At 35.9% G+C, this 19,918-nt stretch overlaps 1 protein-coding gene across 5 annotated transcripts; it reads left to right on the plus strand.

Annotated features, from left to right (window-relative positions):
- Positions 1 to 560: 560 nt before the first annotated feature.
- Positions 561 to 16,353, plus strand: hnrpkl (heterogeneous nuclear ribonucleoprotein K, like). 5 transcript variants are annotated; one of them, XM_058776489.1, is made up of 16 exons: positions 561 to 690; positions 2,650 to 2,760; positions 3,286 to 3,383; positions 3,469 to 3,525; positions 4,395 to 4,438; positions 6,323 to 6,395; positions 7,547 to 7,660; positions 7,773 to 7,901; positions 8,024 to 8,334; positions 9,837 to 9,890; positions 10,497 to 10,539; positions 11,684 to 11,699; positions 11,884 to 11,916; positions 12,038 to 12,105; positions 12,827 to 12,996; positions 15,426 to 16,353. In XM_058776489.1, exons 2-16 carry the CDS (start codon positions 2,700 to 2,702, stop codon positions 15,454 to 15,456), a joined length of 1,302 nt encoding a protein of 433 aa, XP_058632472.1. In that variant the 5' UTR covers positions 561 to 690; positions 2,650 to 2,699; the 3' UTR covers positions 15,457 to 16,353. The 5 variants fall into 5 exon arrangements, with proteins under 5 accessions (XP_058632472.1, XP_058632473.1, XP_058632474.1 ...); XM_058776490.1 differs by having other exon boundaries at positions 10,500 to 10,539; XM_058776491.1 differs by lacking the exon at positions 11,884 to 11,916.
- Positions 16,354 to 19,918: the final 3,565 nt, after the last annotated feature.

A 19,918-nucleotide genomic window follows, 5' to 3' on the forward strand; every position in this document is an offset into this window, starting at 1 on the left:
TTTTGATTTGGTTTTTAGCAAGAGTACACTGAAGGGCCTTGGTTTAGGAAATCACTACAGCGCAAGCCAAAAGATGAAGTGAAATGTGAAGAACTGTTATATTTTTACCAGGAGGGGGCGACAAAGGCAACACATATTATCACGGTCGATGTGAGCAGGATTGTCATTTTACCCAAAAGATTACATTCCCATCCCATTAATAAACAAGCCGTTTGATCTTAAAACAAGGAGAACTGTATTAGATAGGATTATTCCGATCAGTTTGACTGGGGTTTGTATTTTTTACTCTGCGAACCAAACCATGCGAAAGGCACGAGAGGCTGCACCATTATCGACTGTAAATCTGTCACTACAAACGGTGATAAAACCAAGTCTCTTTTTTATTTATGGTATATGATGCCAAGCTGTTAAACGCAAGATAAGTCGAGCGCTTCGCAGTTGCTATGACGATAGCCTATAATGTAAGCGAATGCTAAGGGGCGGGACAACATTACTTAGCTGACAGCCACCTTATCCAATTAGATTTTTAGGTTTTATATTGACAGTCATTTAAACCAATAGAGCCGCGCGTTTGTATTCTCGTACAGCCAATCACGAAGCTAAAAATTGCACGTAAACCTACAATGAAATCAAGGTAGAAGGCGTAGAAATTTCGGGCGAATATTGGTGTGACGGAAAGGCTGCCTGCAGGTTTGTTCAATATTTTGAGTCGTATTTCTACACAGGCACCTCCTTTTAGAACTGTATAGTTATTTCCGGGAGTAATAAATAACAGAAATGTCGAACGTTAATTAGACCATTAACTGTTACATGCGTCGCCGTGCTGTAAATTAGCCAGTTAGCTTGCTAAGGTAAGCGGCTCTCAAAATGGAGTTTCCTGCTGATCATACGCAACAGTCATCAGATAATCATTTCCCTATTATTTAACCAAAGCAGAATCTTGCACACAGACGCAAACTGTTTATAAATAAGTATACTAAATGGACTAACTAAACCCCGTGTTGTCATTGTGCTCGCAATAAGAGTGAATATAGAAAACAAGCCATTTTGTGCCCGTACATCTCAGGCGCAGAAAGATTTCGTTTATATTATTTTTTTTGGACAGGTGTTCTTGTTATAGTCCGCAAAATTGTTATGCATTTCCTTCGCGAAGTTCAGTAAATGCAGCTGTGTTGTCAGTTAATGAAGGCTTGTACTGTTATGGCAACTGTAACTGTAAGGCTAGCAGGCTAAATGCTACTTGCGCACCATTTTGAAACACTGGGCCTTGACACAGCCCTAAACTAAGTGCTTATTATATATGACCAGTGTGAATATTTCGATATCGTTAGGTCTCATTTAATAATTAAAATACTGACAACTGTGTTTTTGCGGGTAAAATAAATGCACTTTGCAATTGTTAACTCTTGTAATGGTTGAAATAAATTGATTTAGAATGTGTGTGTGTGTGTGTGTATACGTTATATATATATATATATATTTATTTATTTTAGTAGCGTCGTGCAACTTCCCAGAATAAATAGGCAGGAGCCGGAGATCCGGTTCAACAAGCAGCCAAACGGCCTTCGTTTATTTCCTGAATTTATAAGCTAGAACAAGGGTATCAGGAGGCGTCCTAACTCCCCAAAAACAAGAAAACGCGGCTTTTTAATCTTTCTCTTTCTCCGAGGGCTTTTTCAACTTTCTTTTCTTTTCCCCCAGTCTGAACTGACCATGAGCTCTCCTCCGCAGCGCACACCTGGCCCCTCCCCTCAACTAACCCCCTCAGACGCCTCCCCTCATAGCAGATAATAAAAGTGAAACACATTCATAACGGGGAGCAAACGGCCTCAGCGCCACACTATATATTGCGTTCTTTTATTGTGCTTCCTTTTTTTGTTCGTATTTTGAATTTACTTTTAAAGTAACCGCACGCTTAACTTATCAAACAAGAAATCTCATCATCGTATATTAGCATTATTTTTTTTAACGTACGTCATTTTCTTTTAAGTAAAAAGAAAGTAAAAAAAAAAAAAGGTTAAGTAAACCTCTGTATCAGTGGGTTTCAGCTGAAGGGTTGCTGGTCTGTTCTGGTAAATAAACAAATGATAAATTAATCTAATCATGTATAGTTTGGTTGGAGGAATATACAGTCTGGAAACGCTTCCTTTATTTTGTGGTGTCATGATCTCAAATTTGAAAATTGGATTAGTCCAATCAAACTCTCCAGTATTCTAGCACATTCATCTCACTTGGTAATATGGCTAATAATAATATAAAGTTTGTCTAGGTCTATTTTCTGCATCTACATTATCTTAATAATTTTGCATATTGTTGTAGTTCTTCGTAAATGTGTCAGTCCTTGATTTTAAGGATTTGTGGTTTACCTTTTGTACAATTCTGAATCAAAACCAATTGAGAATCACTGACAGGTTTTTCGAGGTGTTGAGAAACGAGGCCTTGTTTACATCAGCTAGAAGTTGATTCTGATATAGAACAAGCTATTACATTTTGATGAAAATTTATTAAATTATTTATTTAGAATAACATAAACTTTCTACGTTAAGACCAGGAATGTGTATTCATTAAGTATAATTCTGATTTCATGTTGGTCTTAAAGATGGTGTAGTTTCTGCATTGTTTTAACACTTAAAATGATATGTCTCTTAGAGTTACCGGTCGAGGACAGCCTATTCCAGTTTCACCGCTGGCTGAAGACAATGGAGACAGAAATTGAGCAGCAGGAAGAAGAGACCACTTTCAGTAACACTGACACAAACGGTAATGAATAGAGTTCAACTGTGTCTGTCCACTCTTTCTGTGACCTTGGGTTTGAAGTAGTTCCCATTATTTTTTTCATGGGTAGTTTTATATATTTTTTTAAACGTCTTTGTTAAAGAGTTAAATAAAGGCTAAACGGCAACAGACATGTTCTGATGCATTCTGATGGCCTGATAGCTTTATCTTTCAGCTAAACATAATATTCCCCCCAGTAAATGTATGTTTATTTGAATGATCGTGTTAAATTAGAAAAAAATCCAAAATAGAAGCATTTTCTCGAGTGGTTGCCTTATACTCCACCATATATGTATAAATTTGGATTTTAACATAATGTTTTAATGGTAGAAAGATGGTTATTTGTTAAACTGCTTTCTGTAAGTCCTCAAATTTCATGAGAACTTCAGTCACTAGTGCTTATGTTTTGTTTTGGATTCCGTAATGGCATTCTCTCAGAACGAGCAGTTTGATAAACAGGAATGTCTTAATTGTTGTTGAGGCTCATGTGCCAGATTTGTGTTCCCTCAGGCAAGCGCCCTGCTGAGGACATGGATGAGGAACAGGCATTCAAACGCTCCCGCAACACAGATGAAATGGTAGAGCTCAGGGTGCTTCTCCAAAGCAAAGTGAGTGAAGCCATACAAATGAACTTTTCTTCTCCATTTCTTTGATATAGAAGACGTTTTTAGAAGTGTTGTTTTATGTTTGCAGAATGCAGGGGCTGTGATTGGAAAGGGAGGCAAGAACATTAAAGCCTTACGCACAGATGTGAGTATTAAGACCATGCTCCATGCTTATTATGAACCTTTAAGCAAAGTTCTCTAATGGTCAAGTTTTAACGAGACTTCTTGACAGCATTTTCAAATCCAACAGTTGTTTTCGTGAGCATTTCAACTTTGTCAGCAAAAACACGAATCAGTCGGATTTGAAATCACACAAATCAAAACTCATGACACCAATCCGTCCATTACAATCCCATTAAAATCCTGCTGAGATTTTTATGCATTTGATCTTGAGGGCAGATCTTCCGTTTTGTAGCTATAGGTTGGCTCATTTGGACAGACAAGCTCTCTGAAATGAGGCTATTTTGTGAGTCCTTGACATTGTGTATTAAAGGGGAAGCACTTCTCGACTTTGTTCTTGAAGGCATTCTCTTTCACTCTCCCCCACTTTGAAAACCCAATTACAGATGTCTTGACTCTTGAGCTGACCCATAGTCCTGTGTGAACCACTGTTGCCCAGTGGTTCTACATTAAAAACTGTCTTCAGATCTGTCCAGCCCTGTTTCTTGTGCCTTCATTGCATAGTCTCTTCAAAAAAGAAAAAAGAAAATTGGACAGTAGATTAATGAGTATAGCCTTGTATTCAATTAAAAATGTATTCCTTCTCCCCCTCTTCCCTCTCCTTTACTTTTTGTTTTTGGCCACCTTCCTCCGTTGCCCATGTACTGGATCGACTTGCCCCTCCTGCGTTGCCCACCTTGATGTTGGCCCAACCTCCGCCCCTGAACGCCCGCCCGCCCACCTGACACCCCGGTTGGCCCCGCCCATAAACGTGCCCCTCCTTAAACGGGCACCTTACTTGACATCATGTGATTGAATGCCCTTGCCCAATGCCAACCTCCACGACCAATGCAGTACAATGCCAGTGTATCAGTCCCAGACAGCAGTGGCCCAGAGCGGTATGTCCCACCAGTTATTGCCTCACTGCCTGATTAGAAAGAGAACACATGTCTTTGATAACCTGACTTCTGTTTCATTTTAACATTTTCACACATATAGTCCCCCTCCCCTTTTAAGAAACGTGTATTGTTCCATTTGACTTTTTTCTTTTTTTTTCTTTTTTCTTAATTAATTTTTGTATATATTTATATATATGTTTTCTCTCCTCCCCCAACACCCCCATTAAGTCTTTGAATATAATTTGCGAACTTTTTGTCGCACAGAATTGTATATAATCAATCGCTTCTCAGATGGGGAGAGACCTCACTCATATTAGTCTCTGCTGAATGAAGTGTGTGGATTAGGGGTGGGTGGTATGACAAATATGTTATTTTGGTGCGAATTAAAATGTATATAATTTGCTGCAGTTACAAATTAAAGTTACTTTTTACATTTAACTTTTTATGAAAACAAAATATCAGATTATTCATAACATATGATTCAGTCTGAAAGCAAAAACAGCTGTAACACGTGTAAAACCAATATTAAAAAATACAAAGATCTGTGACCACGTCAACTGAATTCAATATTAATGTGAGAAGTTGCATCATTCCTCAATAACCACAAACAACTAAATGTTGCATTTGTCCCTCTGTATTTTGTAGTGATGCGCCTACATTTTAAGCAACCTAAAATATACTGCATGAATAAATGCAATGTGCTAAAGCTACAACAGGTGGCCAGTATTGACGCACTTTACCATGAGCATGTAAAATTTTTGTTTGTCTGGTTATTATATATTATAAAGAGTTCAGTTACCAAAATTTAATTACAGGAACTTTATTTTCAGTTATTGTCTAAATCAAAACTTTAATTTCAGTTTTAATTTAATTTTACCAAATGATTTGGTGCATCACTATTATTTTTGCATTACTCCTTGCAGTAACTTAAAACAGTCTATCTCACATTAACACAAGCAAATATATATAATGTAAAACAGCTAAATATCTATCAGTTTTCCTATGCATCATACTGCCCAGTCCTAGTTTGGATGATTATTTTCATTTGTTGAAACTGACAGTGAATTGTGGAGAAGGCCATCTCTTTTCGCTCTGTCCTTGTTGACCCCCAACCCCTGAGCCCCCCTCCCTCACTGTTCCCAACATCACTGTCCATGATTCTGAGCTTGCGCCGTACCGCAGCCCTCTCTGTCACTCATCACTGTTGTCTTTGATTTTTCTCTGGTGCTGCATTTCCTTCCCCTTGTTTTTTTTTTTTCTTTCTCTCTTAGCCCACATACGTTCAGGCTCTTTATCTGCAAATAAATCTATCATTCTTCCCTTCCCCTCCCCTTCGCCTTGTTCTTTTGCTTTTTCTGTTAGTTTTTGGTTTGATTTCTCTCGTCGTTGAGAGAATGTGACGTGCTGATGGCACCATAGAGTGATTTGCAAGATACTTTTGAATTTTTTTTTTTTTTCCTTCTCTCTCTCTCTTTCTTTCTTTCTTTCTTTCTTTCTTTCTCCCCTTCTCCCCCTAATGTTCTGGTGGTGGGATAGTGGTAAGCAGGCCTGTCTTGGATCTCTCTCATTCTCTCTCTTGGCTCGTGTAGCCATACAGTGCCTGTTCAGTCTCAGCCCTCCCGCTGTCGCCCATCTCTTCAAGGCCTGTATTAATTGAATGTGCGAGAACTGAGTGCATGTCAATTGCCCGTATCTCAGTCCAGTGTTGGAAGACTTAAAACATGTGTTCAGCAGTCCTCTCTTTAATTTACTTTTTTTTTTAAATTCAAAGTCTTATTTCCCCCTTCTTCATTGCTTTGTGGTATGCAGCAGGGCTCAGGATCTAAAGTTTTGTATCCGTTTGTTTTGCTTTTGTCTTTCATTTGGCTTGATGTGCTGCTACAGGATCCTGAGTGTGAGTGCAGATATAGAGACTATTGGTGAGATTCTGCTGAAGATCATCCCTACCCTGGAGGAGGTGAGCATCTAAAACCCAGCATTGAAAGCTTTAAAGACACCATTAAATCAACATTATTGTTTTGTATGCATATCATTTGTTTCAAATGCATATGATTTGTAGATTTTCAGTTTAACAACTTTAATTTTCCATAAGACTTTGTACAATGTTCTATTCAAAATATTGTATAGCCATACTGTAGTCTTTTTTTGATTATTATTAATTACTAAGTAAAGCTTTTTTTTTTTCTTTTTTTTTTGGAAAACAAGTGTTTAAATTCTAACAATTTGATATTTAATTATGTGTGACCCTGAATAAATGGAAAGCTGAATAAATAAGCTTTCCATTGATGTATAGTTTGTTAGAATAGGACAATATTTGGCTGAGATGCAACTATTTGAAAATCTGGAATCTGAGGGTGCAAAAAAATTAAAATATTGAGAAAATCGCCTTTAAAATTGTCCAAATTAAGTTCTTAGCAATGCATATTACTTATCAAAAATGAAGTTTTGATACATTTATGTTAAGAAATGTACAAAATATCTTCATGGAACATGATCTTTTCTTAATATCCTAATGATTTTTGGCATAAAAGAAAAATGGATCATTTTGACCCATACAATGTATTTTTGGCTATTGCTACAAATATACCCCAGCGACTTAAGACTGGTTTTGTGGTCCAGGGTCACATATAGCAAATGTACATTAAATTGATCAGAAGTGACAAAGACATTGATACAAAATTTCTATTTCAGATAAAAGCTGTTCTATTCATATTTTTTAGAATCCTGAAAAAAAAGTATCACAGTTTTCTAAATGTAATTGGCAGTACAACTGTTTTCAATGTTGATAATAAGAAATGTTCTTCGAGCACGAGCACCATAGTAGAGTGATTTCTAAAGGATTTCTGTTGTAGTAGTGGCTGCTGAAAATTCAGCTTTGCCTTCACAGGAATAATCCTGTTTTATTGTGTTTTTAATAAAATAAATGCAATCTTGGTGAGCATAAAATACTTCTTTTAAAAAGATTTTTAAAAATGTAGAATGTTTAAAAATGTAAAACCCTTTTGATCGGTAGCATATGTATGCGTTTTCATGAAGATGTGGATGTGACAAAATGTCTATTGGTTTGCATGTGTCCTTAAATGTTCCTTTACTCTGTATGTTTGGCAGTATCAGCACTACAGTGGGACTGACTTTGACTGTGAGCTGCGTCTGCTGATTCATCAGAGTTTGGCCGGAGGCATTATTGGAGTCAAAGGTGCCAAGATCAAGGAACTGAGGGAGGTAAGCACAGTACTAAAAATACCACATATCGTAAAATAGAGTTAGTAACCAGGTGTCTTAAATAAAAGTATTTCCCTGACAATGAAAACATTTTTTTTTCTCCATTTTTAAGAATACCCAGACTACAATCAAGCTCTTCCAGGAATGTTGCCCCCACTCCACTGACCGTGTAGTGCTAGTCGGGGGTAAACCTGAACGTGTAGTTGAGTGCATCAAGGTCATTCTAGAGCTGATTTCAGAGGTGAGATGATAACATACTGACATTCTTTTTAACAGTTTCTTCTTATTAGACATTGTAGCAAAATCCAAAAGTTTCTTCTTGGTTTGTAAATAAAGCTTATATTTGTCCTGCATTATCTGTAGGCTCCCATTAAAGGTCGAGCCCAGCCCTATGACCCAAACTTTTATGATGAGACTTATGATTATGGCGGCTTCACCATGATGTATGAAGAAAGAGGGCGACGGCCTATGGGTGGGTTCCCAATGCGAGGCAGAGGAGGATTCGATCGTATGCCTCCTGGCCGTGGAGGTCGTCCCATGCCTCCGTCCAGACGGGATTATGATGATATGAGCCCTCGTCGTGGACCACCTCCACCCCCACCAGGCAGAGGAGGACGTGGGAGCAGTAGGGCCCGAAATCTGCCTCTGCCTCCACCACCACCACCTAGAGGAGGGTAAGAGAATGTAGCAGTGATTTCCTCAACCTACAGTAACCTACAGTTTTTCAATAAGGGCATCAATTGGGCATACCAAATTCATCAGCTCTGGTGTACCTCAGGGTTCTGTTTTGGGCCCTCTCCTCTTCACCATTTATATGCTACCAATTGGACAAATAATTAAGCACTATGGGTTTAACTTCCACTGTTACGCAGATGACATTCAGATTTATTTTAGCACACCTTCCACTTCAGTGTTTCCTCCGCCTTCATTAACGAATTGCATCAAGGAACTCAAGCTTTGGCTAGAGGCAAATTACCTTAGATTTAACTCTGATAAAACTGAGGTAATTCTGATTGGCTCTAAAGCTGTTGTATCTAAGCATTCTAGTCAACTGCTGGATCTGGATGGTGATCTGATTATGCCCTCCACTAAAGTTTGCAATCTTGGTGTTCTCATTGATTCTACTCTTTCATTCAACGATCATATTGGTAAAGTGGTTAAGACAGCTTTTTTCCATCTACGTAATATCTCGCGTATTCGATCCTCTCTCAGTCAGCAGGATGTTGAAACTGTTATACATGCCTTTGTTACGTCCCAAATAGATTATTGTAATTCACTTCTTTGTGGCGTCTCAGCTAATAATATCAAACAACTACAATGTTCAAAACTCTGCTGCTCGCTTGATTACTCACACAAGAAAGAACGATCACATTACCCCTATCCTTTATCATCTTCATTGGCTCCCGGTTTCCTTGCGTATTAACTTCAAGATACTAATTCTCACTTATAAAGCCCACCATAACATTGCTCCTCCTTATTTATCTGATTTACTTCTGCCATATGTACCTGCCCGTTCATTAAGATCTTCTAGTGAGGGATTGTTAGTCACCCCTAAGTTTCGTCTGGTGACAATGGGAGCTAGGGCCTTCAGTGTTGTTGCTCCCAGATTGTGGAATGCTCTTCCCCAAACCATCCGTCAGGCATCATCCCTTCTCTCCTTTAAAAACCTCTTAAAAACCCATTTTTTTTCTGACCATTACTCTTCAAGTCATTGACTGTGAACTGTACCCTGTTATGGATGTTTATCTTCATTCTTTCTGTATGTAATCTAATCTTGTAAGTGGTTTCTGTATATTACTCTTAGCTTTTTTTTTTTTTTTTTTGGTATTAAGCCTGATTTGTAAAGTGACCTTGAGTGCTAGAAAGGCGCTATATAAATAAAAATTATTATTATTATTATTAATAAATAATAACTGTAATAAAATAAAATTACATGCAAATGCTTTTTTTTTTTTTTTTTTTTTTTTATGTTTTGCATTTTATTATCTTTTCCACAGTTGTTTATGTTTTATGTGATTAGCATTGATGTTGTTGAATGATGTGAGGGAATCAATGCAGTTCTTTGGAGTTCACTGGCCAATCTGTCATATCTTGTATATTATGCATTATACCAGCTTAGAACTACATTTGTGTTAGTGGGAAAGGAATAACTGATTACATGACTTTTTGTTTCCAGAGGTGATCGATTTTCTCACCAGAGCTATCACAGCAATATGGATGACAGACCAAAGTAAGTAATCGGAAAAGCTGTGCATTTAACTGACCTATGCCCTAAAAGCAAAACAAAAACGAGCAACAAAATGCAAAACTTCACAAAGAGTGTGAAATGAATACCAGTTAACCTGAAACATTTACTGGCACACTACACCTTTCCAAACCGAGATAAAAGGAGAAAGCAAGTTAATTTTACTACTAACAGGACTCAAGATGGGTTTATGTGCGTTACATTTATTGGTCAAATAGAAAACAAAATTGCCATACATCATGTTGCTAAATCTTTGACTTAAAAATGACATTTTTAAGGCCCCTTTTTTTTTTTTTTTTTTTATCTAAAATTCTGTTGAATTTTGACCAAATTCTGTTTTCCATTTAATTAAATAATTGGCATGTGAAAAATATTTTGTAATCATTTCAGTTAAAATTGGCAATGAAATGATGGCCTTTTAAATGTAAATATTTATCCGTTTTATCTTATTTCTGTTATTTCTAGTTTCTGTTGGTAGGTAGGTTTTTTTTTTTTTTTTTTTGGCCACTCAGGGTGTTGGGTTTTTTCAGAGCTTTCAGAAGCGTGCCCATTATGAGCACATAAAATTAAACGTGTCTCTCTTCCTGTAAGCAGTGACCGAAGGGGGCGACCTGGAGACCGCTACGAGAGCATGGTGAGCATAAATCAACATCTGAATATGAATTTGTAGTTTTGCAGCATATATTGAGATTCATCATTTGATGGTCATCTATCATTTTTGAAGGATATAGTTTTTTTTTCTTCTTTCATTAATGGGCACTTTCAGAAAAAAAGTGGAATGGCTTGTTCTTTCTTGTGACAATGTAATAGATGCATATGTGGAGCTCTTATGCCTAGTGCACTGGTTTGGCCTGCTGTTGCTTGGCAACAGATTTTTGAATCACTTGTTGCCTTGGTTACCAAGGAGCAGTTAAATACGTAGGTGAAAGCCATCACACTCGCCAATGAACTTTGGGCTTTGCTGCTCTGAGTGAGTTGAGAGTTCTGGAAGATGCCAAGCCTGACAGTGTCCACATGGAGCATCAAGCACATGCATGTTGAATTCAACTCTTAAAATCTGAACAAAAGCCGCTGTAAAACAGCCAGTGTGTTCAGCTGAGCTCAGTCTCATAATAACACATCCAGGACACGTTTCTTACAAAAAAAAAATCAAAAGAAAATGATTAATATCAATGACGCAATTCATTTTTATAGAATAAATGTTAGTATATTTCTTTCAAATATTATATATTTTGCATTAAAAAATAAATAAAATAAATAAATAAATAAAAAGGCTGTTTTTGGCATTCTTGCAAATTCATGACAAATTAATCAATTTTCCTCTTCTGATTGCTGATGCCATGTTTGTTCCTTCCATTTTCAATGGAAATTTAAATATTGTGAATTTTTATGAATGAGATTACAATAATAAAAAATGGGATAAATGTGTCTAATTGTCAAAAATGTCAATGCAAAAAAAAGTTACGTAAAAATTACACAGTTTTTAGTAATCAGTATGCTTAGAACCCAGGCATTACAATGGTTTTACAGCAGTTAAGGAATGTTAGGTGTGTGGCAAAGCAGTGACCTAAAACCACTTTAACCGTGGTAAAAAAAATCACTGTATTGCATGTCCTCGAGTGGTTTATTGCTTTCATTTTAAATAGACGTGTCAGACTGGAAGCTTAAAGAATCAGCGATCCATGTAGAATGTGCTTTGAGTTTACGCTTGTGCTCTCTGAATTGACTCCATGTTTTTTTTTTTTTTCTCTCTCTTTCCCCCCCATCGTTGTACATAGAGTGGAGGTGGATATGGTGAGTGTTCTTCAGCTGCACACATACACACTAGCTCAAGGTTACCTCCAGTCAAACGGAGCACTGCACTCCTCAATAGTGTAGCGTTTCCTGCTTTTCTCTCTCTCTTTATCCTTTACTGTCATAGCTCTGATATCTTGATCACTTTTTCCATCTTCTTTTTCTTTTCTTGTTTCATCTGAAGACAATAATTCTTCTTGGGAGCCCTTCCAATCTGGTGAGTGTCAGATATTGTGATAATGGATTGTGTATTTATTAATTCTGCTTGAATAAGGGTGTTAATGAGAGGCCTACATAGAGGCATTGGCTGAATCACAGTAAGATGTTTGTTTCATCAGGTGGTCGAGGTTCTTACAGTGACATTGGTGGACCTGTTATTACAACACAAGTGACTATCCCTAAAGATGTGAGTGCAAAATGACACACATTTTTGTAAAAATAGAAAAACACAAGGTTTTTATAGTTTGAGTCTTAATTCTGTTTTGAGATATTCACTTCTGAGTTTTATTTGGTGGTGCAGATAATGAGTGACTTGAAATAGTGGGATTGGGAGCAGTGTTACTTGAATATTATTTATATTCTATTATCATATTTTTCAGTGTAATTAAGTATTTTTATATTTTCAGTTTTCATTTTAATTTCCTTTTTCTTTTCTTTTTTTTGCAAGTTTTTTTTTTTTTTTTAACATTTGCTTCCATTTATAGTTTGTCATTTTAGTATTTTCATTTAAATGTAAGTGTACTTCTTTTTTTTTTTTTTTTTTTTATATTTATTTTTCCCAATTAATATTTATATTTTATTTGATCTCAGCTTGATCGCAACACTGCTAAGCACCCCTGTGCTACACAGTGTGTTACTGCAATTGAGTTAATAGTACAGTATACTTTGGGCTTTAGCCGAAAAATGTATTTCTTATGTAAGCAAAGTGGACATTATAACTGAAATATTCCCAAATCAAAATCAGATTAAGAGCTTCTGAAACAGAATTAATTTGAATTTGGAAATCTGTTTGGATACCTGATTTTGAAATAACTTATGTATTTTTGATGTTTCAGTTAGTATTTCAACCACTGTTTTTAGTGTAGTTTTAGTGGAATGGGAGACATTTACTTCATGTCTTGTTTTAGCTGGCCGGCTCTATCATTGGAAAAGGTGGCCAGAGGATCAAGCAGATCCGTCATGAGTCGGGAGCATCCATTAAAATCGACGAGCCTCTGGAGGGCTCAGAGGACAGGATCATTACCATCACAGGCACACAGGACCAGATTCAGAACGCCCAGTATCTACTACAGAACAGGTGAGTCTAATATCGCCTATTCCAGCACTTTACCACAACCCCATCCTGACGCCGAACCATCATGCGTTTTAACCAGGTGCGGCAGCTTTCCAATTTTGGACCAGTGAGATTCAGAGTGGGCTCTGAATTCACTTAGCAATTACGGCTCCTTAACAGTTTCATTTAACAATCCTTATAGAACCAATTTTGAATAAGAATCTCTATTCCCAATGCTAGTTAGAACCAAAAAAAAAAAAGATATTTACCTACTTTGTTGTCATACCTGGTTTGGACACAAGGTTACACTTAACCAAACAAATCACAGTTTCCTGAGTATATTAAGTCTTGTATTTTGTTATGGTGAAAATACAGGTGCTGAACTGCTAATTCCAACTGCCTGTCTTTCTTTGCTTACTATTTGAAACTAAAATGTATTTTCAGTAGTTCTTCACACATTCTTTATGCTTCATATACATTTGACTGCCGTTTCATGCACTTCTTTTTGCCTGACCTAACAGCTTCCAACTTCAGGGGGAGTTTCATGTTTTTTTTTCTTTTTGTGAAATGTGTACAGAAGGGTTTGTTATATTAGTTCCATTTGGGATCAAATCCAAATATAATTTACCAAGGGGCAAATGAGTGGGACCCAGGAGAATGGAGTGAACGCTGGCTTGCTTCTGTGTGGAAGACTTGTGATTTTGTTGTTGTTAGTTAGATGAAGTGACAACAAATCACGGTCTGCCCTACAGCACAGGCCCAGCATCATCTGCCCCCACCCTCAAACACATTTCACCCACCCTAACTGAAGAGGCCTACTCTGACTAACATCTGAACTCACATCTGACCATGTCAGTGCTGGCTTATACTCTGTTTGAACTCAAGCTGATTTGACAGTATGGGTAAACTGATCATAAACCAGCTTTTTTACTGTAACATGCTAGTGCGACTGCTTTCTAATGCAAAATGCTAACCTGTCTCTTGTCTGTATCATGGTATTATGATATCCTCAAGCAAATGAAACACTCTTATTGTTTGGGTATACAGTTAATAAGTCATTTTGTTCAATTTAAAGCAGGTATGAAATCATAATTGACCCTATTTACTTCGTGAAGTGATGTAAATGATCGGTCTTTTTGAGAACGATTCATAGTTGGACAGTGTAACTGATGATATGGATCACAATAGGTATTTGTGCTGGAAGTAAGGTTGTTACAAAACCACAATTTTATATACTATTGAAATTTCGTAAGTCTCTGAACAAATTTCCATATCACAGTAAAGTTCTCTAGCTTATTAAAAACATGTAAACAGTCAATAATAAATTAACACTAATTACAAACAAGTGGGCAAATAAATATATTAGAATAAATATGCAAATGAAATGCTTAAGTTTTTCATGTAGGTCTGTGCTACAAAAATACTACAGTAATTTCATAAAGTAAACAAATATAAAATAAAACTCTAGATATTCTTCACTGTATGCATTAACGCGCATTAAAGCTTATAAAACAGTGAGGGATTTCCTCCTTTAATTGTTTGATTAATGTTAAGGATGTAAACCGCAGCAGTGTCATGCTAATTGCTAATTACAACATTGAAAAAATGTAAAGCCTGTACAAATACAACAAATCGTGAATATAAATAATTGGAAATCATGCAAAAAAAATAATAATACAATGAAATAAAATGTAAAAAAAAAGTTTAATCTATTATAACATTTTATGTAGTTTTGTTCGCTTGGCTGATTCTGTTTCCTTATAAAGGTCCAGTCTATTTAAATTATATGATGTCATAACGTTGCTGTCTTGCCGCCAGCCAATCGCTGCATTGCTGATTGTGGTTTTGAGGATCGATACATCTGCCCTTTTCGGGGGAACACGAGAATGTCTAATATTACTGCGCAACTTAATCCAGATATTTTAATCAAATCCGCAAATTCATGTGAAGAACCAAATTAGCCAGAGATCAGTTATCACGATTAGAAGATCTGGCATCTTTCAAATCATCTCCGATGTATTAAGCAAGGTATGAAAAACGGACCCCAGGAGAGGCAATAATCCAAAATGTTAAACTGGGTATAATTAGGCTAGTTTTCAAATCGGATGTATTTCTTAGGGAATATACAGTTTAGATTGTAGCTTTTAAGTTAATGCATTGCTGCTAAAATATCAAAACAAAAGATGAAGAAAAACTATCCAAACAACCTTAAAATGCTCCAAGTAAATCAACTTGTTTAATTATCTTCTCTACACACAGTGTATTATGAACTAGATGATGTACTCATGCTTTCAGTACTGTATTTCTTTTATTATAATACTGTATATACAGTTTGTTTTGTATTGTTTATTGTAACGGCATATCCAGATTCTAAATCATTTGGCCGCTGGCTGAACTATCCCAGCACGATGAGATTTTGTCTGTGGTCTCAACCGTGTCATTTCCTCTTTCAGCGTGAAGCAGTACTCTGGTCGGTTCTTCTAGAGGGTGGAGATCCAAGCCAAACTGCCATACCCATTCACTTCAACTTGTTTTCAGAGCCTACATTCCTCTGCTTCTTGGGTAGATGTGCTCCCTGCCATTTCTCCTAACAATATTTTTTAGACAACATATTTGAGGGAAAAGTTTTCTCAAAAGCAAGTGGATCCTCTTATTTCTTTAACGTTTTCTTTCTGCACGCGATTTTTCCATTATTGATTGTACTGTTTCGTAATTAGAGGGAGCCCATCTGTGATGTCCGCTGTTGGCCTTACCAGAGCTGCATGCCTAGTCTGTGCAACATGCAGAATGTAATCTTAAGTTGTTGTTGTTGTTTTTTTTTTGGTTTTCGTTTTGTTTTCGTTTTTTTGCCAATGAATTTATTGTCCCATTATCTTGTCTTCTTGATGATGAGACTTTTTGGGGAAAGTGTAAATATTGAGTTCAGTTCTTTAAAGTTTTAATATCAGTACAGTTTTATTTAAAGGATGAACGTCTATTTTGATTTGATAAATGGGGGTATTCGGGGTGGGAAAAAGGATTAATTCCTGAGGGAATTTTTTTGTGCTAGTTTTCTCAACCCGATTTTCAGATTCGTAAAACTTCAGAAGATGGATTGACCGTTTGTACTCCATTGACATTGGGATCCGTTAAATCTTGCTAGCGCTTGTTTTGTACGTCTGTTTGTAAGCATTTTTACCATTTTAGATGGATCTTTCTAGACACCTTTCTCTTCATAGCTGGGGGGAAATAAAAGCTTATCTGTAAGAAAAAAACAATTGTGGCAGGTCTCTTCCATGTTCTTGTATCTTTCTTTCTCTCTGTCTCCTCTAGTGTCTTTGTAGAATGTGCTGCAAATCGAAAGAAATAAATAAATGAAGTCTGTGCCACCTTTTACTAAAACAGTGTCTGTGCTTTGGTTGTGGTACTTCTGGAATAAATTTCTAGTCAAAGGGACGTGTGCAGCTAAATGGCTTGTTCTGTTGAAATAAGATGTGTGTGCCCTTAACGGAGTAGTAGATGCACATTTCTTAATAGTATTTTAGAGAAAAATGTATGTCATGTTACTTTTACATTCTTGGCACAATTTGATAAATACTATTTCTTGAGTATTTGACAAATTATGTTTCTATAAATCCTACTGCTGCCTTTTCCCCTAAAAATTAGCAGAAGAATGTGGAATAAATTTGTAGTGCAAACTAGTACTAGTCAAGGTTATATGAAACTTAAAAAAAAAAAAAAAAACATTTTCATTGCTTGAAATTAGTGCTGCCAAATGATTAATCGCATCCAAAATAAAAGTTTTTATTTACAAAATATATCTGTGTGTACTGCAGTGTTAATTTGGTCGACGAAGACGAAAAATATTCTTCAACGAACCTTTTTTCTGTGACTAAGAGGAGATGTTGACGAGATAAAATTAATATCTGATGATAAAAACTATGACGAAATTTATGCCGCGTCTTTATTAACAAGACGAGACGGGACTAAAATGTTATTTGAGGACCAGTGTTGCCAACTAATTTTCAGGGGAAGATGCTAAAGGAAGGTCAATTTGTTGCTAAATGACGTTGTGATGTCATAGCGCAATGACATCATTGCGTAATTACGACGCAAAAATGTGTCACTACCTCAAATCTCAGCAAAAAATATATTTGATATATGTTAATTTAGATTTGTTGTAAAATAATATAAATGCCTAATATAATATTAACATATAAATAACTGTATTTTTAAATACAACACTGAATTATTTAACACTTGCACAGTTTTGAACCATTACATTTTTTATTTTTTTATTAGCTAATAAACTTATAAAACTACACATTCTGAACAGTTATAGTTTTAAGCAATGTATTAGTAGTTAGTGTGCTACACTCTAAGAAAAGTCTATAAAAATCGGGCACAATCTACCATGTTAATTAAGGATTTTTTATTTTTATTTTAAATTACCCATTGTATTTTGTGTTTTCAAGTTGCAGGGTTATGATGGATAATGGATAACACAATGTCCTGAAAAATTACTAGTACCTTTTCCATATATTTTTCTTACAGTGTACTAACTGATCAACAATCGCAGGTACAAGCTAAGGTGTATCATAAATGAACAATTATTCCATTATTATCAAATTGAACAATTGCAAATAGCAGCTAATTAATTCATGTGATGTGTGTACTGCTATGCATCTTTGGTTTCCTCATTTTGTGTAATTTAGATGGAAACCGTGTGCCTTTTTATCGTTTGAGTCATTTATCAAAAGTTGCTAAAAATTGCCAAATAAATTTGAAAAATAGCTAAATTTGTTGCTAGGTGCTTTTAGAAGAAAAAGTTGCTAGGGTAGTGTGAAAAGTTGCTAAATTTAGCAACAAAATTGCTAAGTTGGCAACACTGTTGAGGACTACCGGACATTCAAAATACATCCTATAGTATAGGCTAAGTTAACTGTATTGTCTTTCAAAATGTGGTCCCTGTCATTGGATTGCAATCAGATGAGGGGCGTTTATATCTAGTCTCAGTATGGCAGCCGCAGCGGACGGATAGGATACCAAAACGCGAACTAGCTATCTGAAACAATGGCCTCAGCACCTGAAGGGTTTTTTTTAGGGATAGAGTGATCAGACGTCCCGTTTTTCCCGGAAGTCACAGTTCGTTGTCGATTAAATTAAAGTTAGTGAAGGCAGGATAGGCGGAATCGCGCTGATAGAAGCGCTCTCTCTCGCGCACGCTCCACTTCTTCAGTTCTCATACAGCGCGCGATCAGCTCTTGGTGCTCAAATACACACACAGCAGTTCAAATGTCTATTGTGTAGAGTCAGAGTATCTCACGTAAATACAGTCAGTTATAGCTTAAGTGAGCGTAAACAGGTGGGTGAAAACTGAATGTGTGTCAGTATTACATGCATGCCTTCCGTCTTAAAGGGACAGCATTCCTATCCGTGTCATAAATGTTAACCAACAAAAGATGTTAAATAAATGTATAATTAAGTAAAGCTACTGTATCTGTAAAATGAGTTTAATTTGTATCTCTATCAAAAAATGAAAATGTATTCCAGTTTTTCCAAATTCAATCCTTGATTCAAATTTCTCATAAGCTTAATTGATTTGGTCTAAAGATAAGTATTGATGCCTATTTTTGTTTGAATACTACATATAAAATAGCTACCAAAACAAATGTTGTTAACGGGACTTTGACTAAAAGTAATGACTAAAAGTTGACAAAAATACAATGAATTTTCGTCAACTAAAACTAGACTAAAACTATGAAAGACTCAAATGACTAAAATGTGACTAAGACTATTAAGCATTTTCGTCTCAAGATAAAGACTAAGACTAAATCAAAAATGCCTGCCAAAATTAACACTGGTGTACTGTGTATATTTATTATGCATATATAAATACACACACATACAGTATATATTTTGAAAATATTTCCATGTATATATTTATGTTCATATAATTTATATTATATATAAAAACATTTTTCTTAAATATATACATGCATGTGTGTGTATTTATATATACAGTCATGGACAAAAATATCGGCACCCTTGGTAAATATGATCAAAGAAGGCTGTGAAAATTAATCTGCATTGTTAATCCTTTTGATCTTTTATTAAAAATTCGCAAAAATCTAACCTTTCATTGGATAAGAATTTAAAATGGGGGGAAATATCATTATGAAATAAATGTTTTTCTCAAATGCACATTGGCCACAATTAACGGCACCCTTTTATTCAATACTTTTTGAAACCTCCATTTGCCAGTTTAACAGCTCTAAATCTTCTCCTATAATGCCTGATGAGGTTAGAGAACACCTGACAAGAGATCAGAGACCATTCCTTCATCCAGAATCACTCCAGACCCTTTAGATTCCCAGCTCCATGTTGGTGCTTCTTCTCTTCAGTTCACCCCACTCATTTTCTATAGGGTTCAGGTCAGAGGACTGGAATGGCCAGCAGAAGCTTGGTTTTGTGCTCAGTGACCCATTTTTGTGTTGTTTTCGAGGTTTGTGTTTGGATTATTGTACGGTTGGAAGATCCAAACATGGCCCATTATAATATTTCTAACAGAGTCAGTCACTTATTGATTTTTTTATCTGTTGGTATTTGATAGAATCCATGATGCGATGCGTCTAAACAAGATGTCCAGGACCTCCAGCAGAAATATAGGCCCACAACATCAAAAATACAGCAGTATATTTCATTGTACACATGGGTACTTTTTATCAGAGGTGGGTAGAGTACCCAAAAACTGTACTCAAGTAAAAGTAAAAGTACTTATAGAAATATTTACTCAAGTAAAAGTAAAAGTAATAGTCTGAATAGTTACTTGAGTAAGAGTAAAAAAGTATCGGATAAAAAAAAAAACTACTGAAGTAGTTAGTTACTAGTTACTTTGGATCATATACTGCACATTTATAGTCTATTTTTATATAGATATATAGATCAAATTTATGTAATGTGTGTG

The sequence above is a fragment of the Onychostoma macrolepis genome, chromosome 05, assembly GCF_012432095.1.
Source record: "Onychostoma macrolepis isolate SWU-2019 chromosome 05, ASM1243209v1, whole genome shotgun sequence".
NCBI classification, from domain to species: Eukaryota; Metazoa; Chordata; class Actinopteri; order Cypriniformes; family Cyprinidae; genus Onychostoma; species Onychostoma macrolepis.

Excerpts from the sequence above, each read along its gene's own strand:
- hnrpkl (XM_058776489.1), top strand. The coding sequence starts at position 2,700 with ATGGAGACAGAAATTGAGCAGCAGGAAGAAGAGACCACTTTCAGTAAC. Across the intron at positions 3,526-4,394 it reads TTAAAGCCTTACGCACAGAT|TACAATGCCAGTGTATCAGT; the intron begins GTGAGTATTAAG and ends CGACCAATGCAG. Across the intron at positions 11,917-12,037 it reads TTGGGAGCCCTTCCAATCTG|GTGGTCGAGGTTCTTACAGT; the intron begins GTGAGTGTCAGA and ends TTGTTTCATCAG.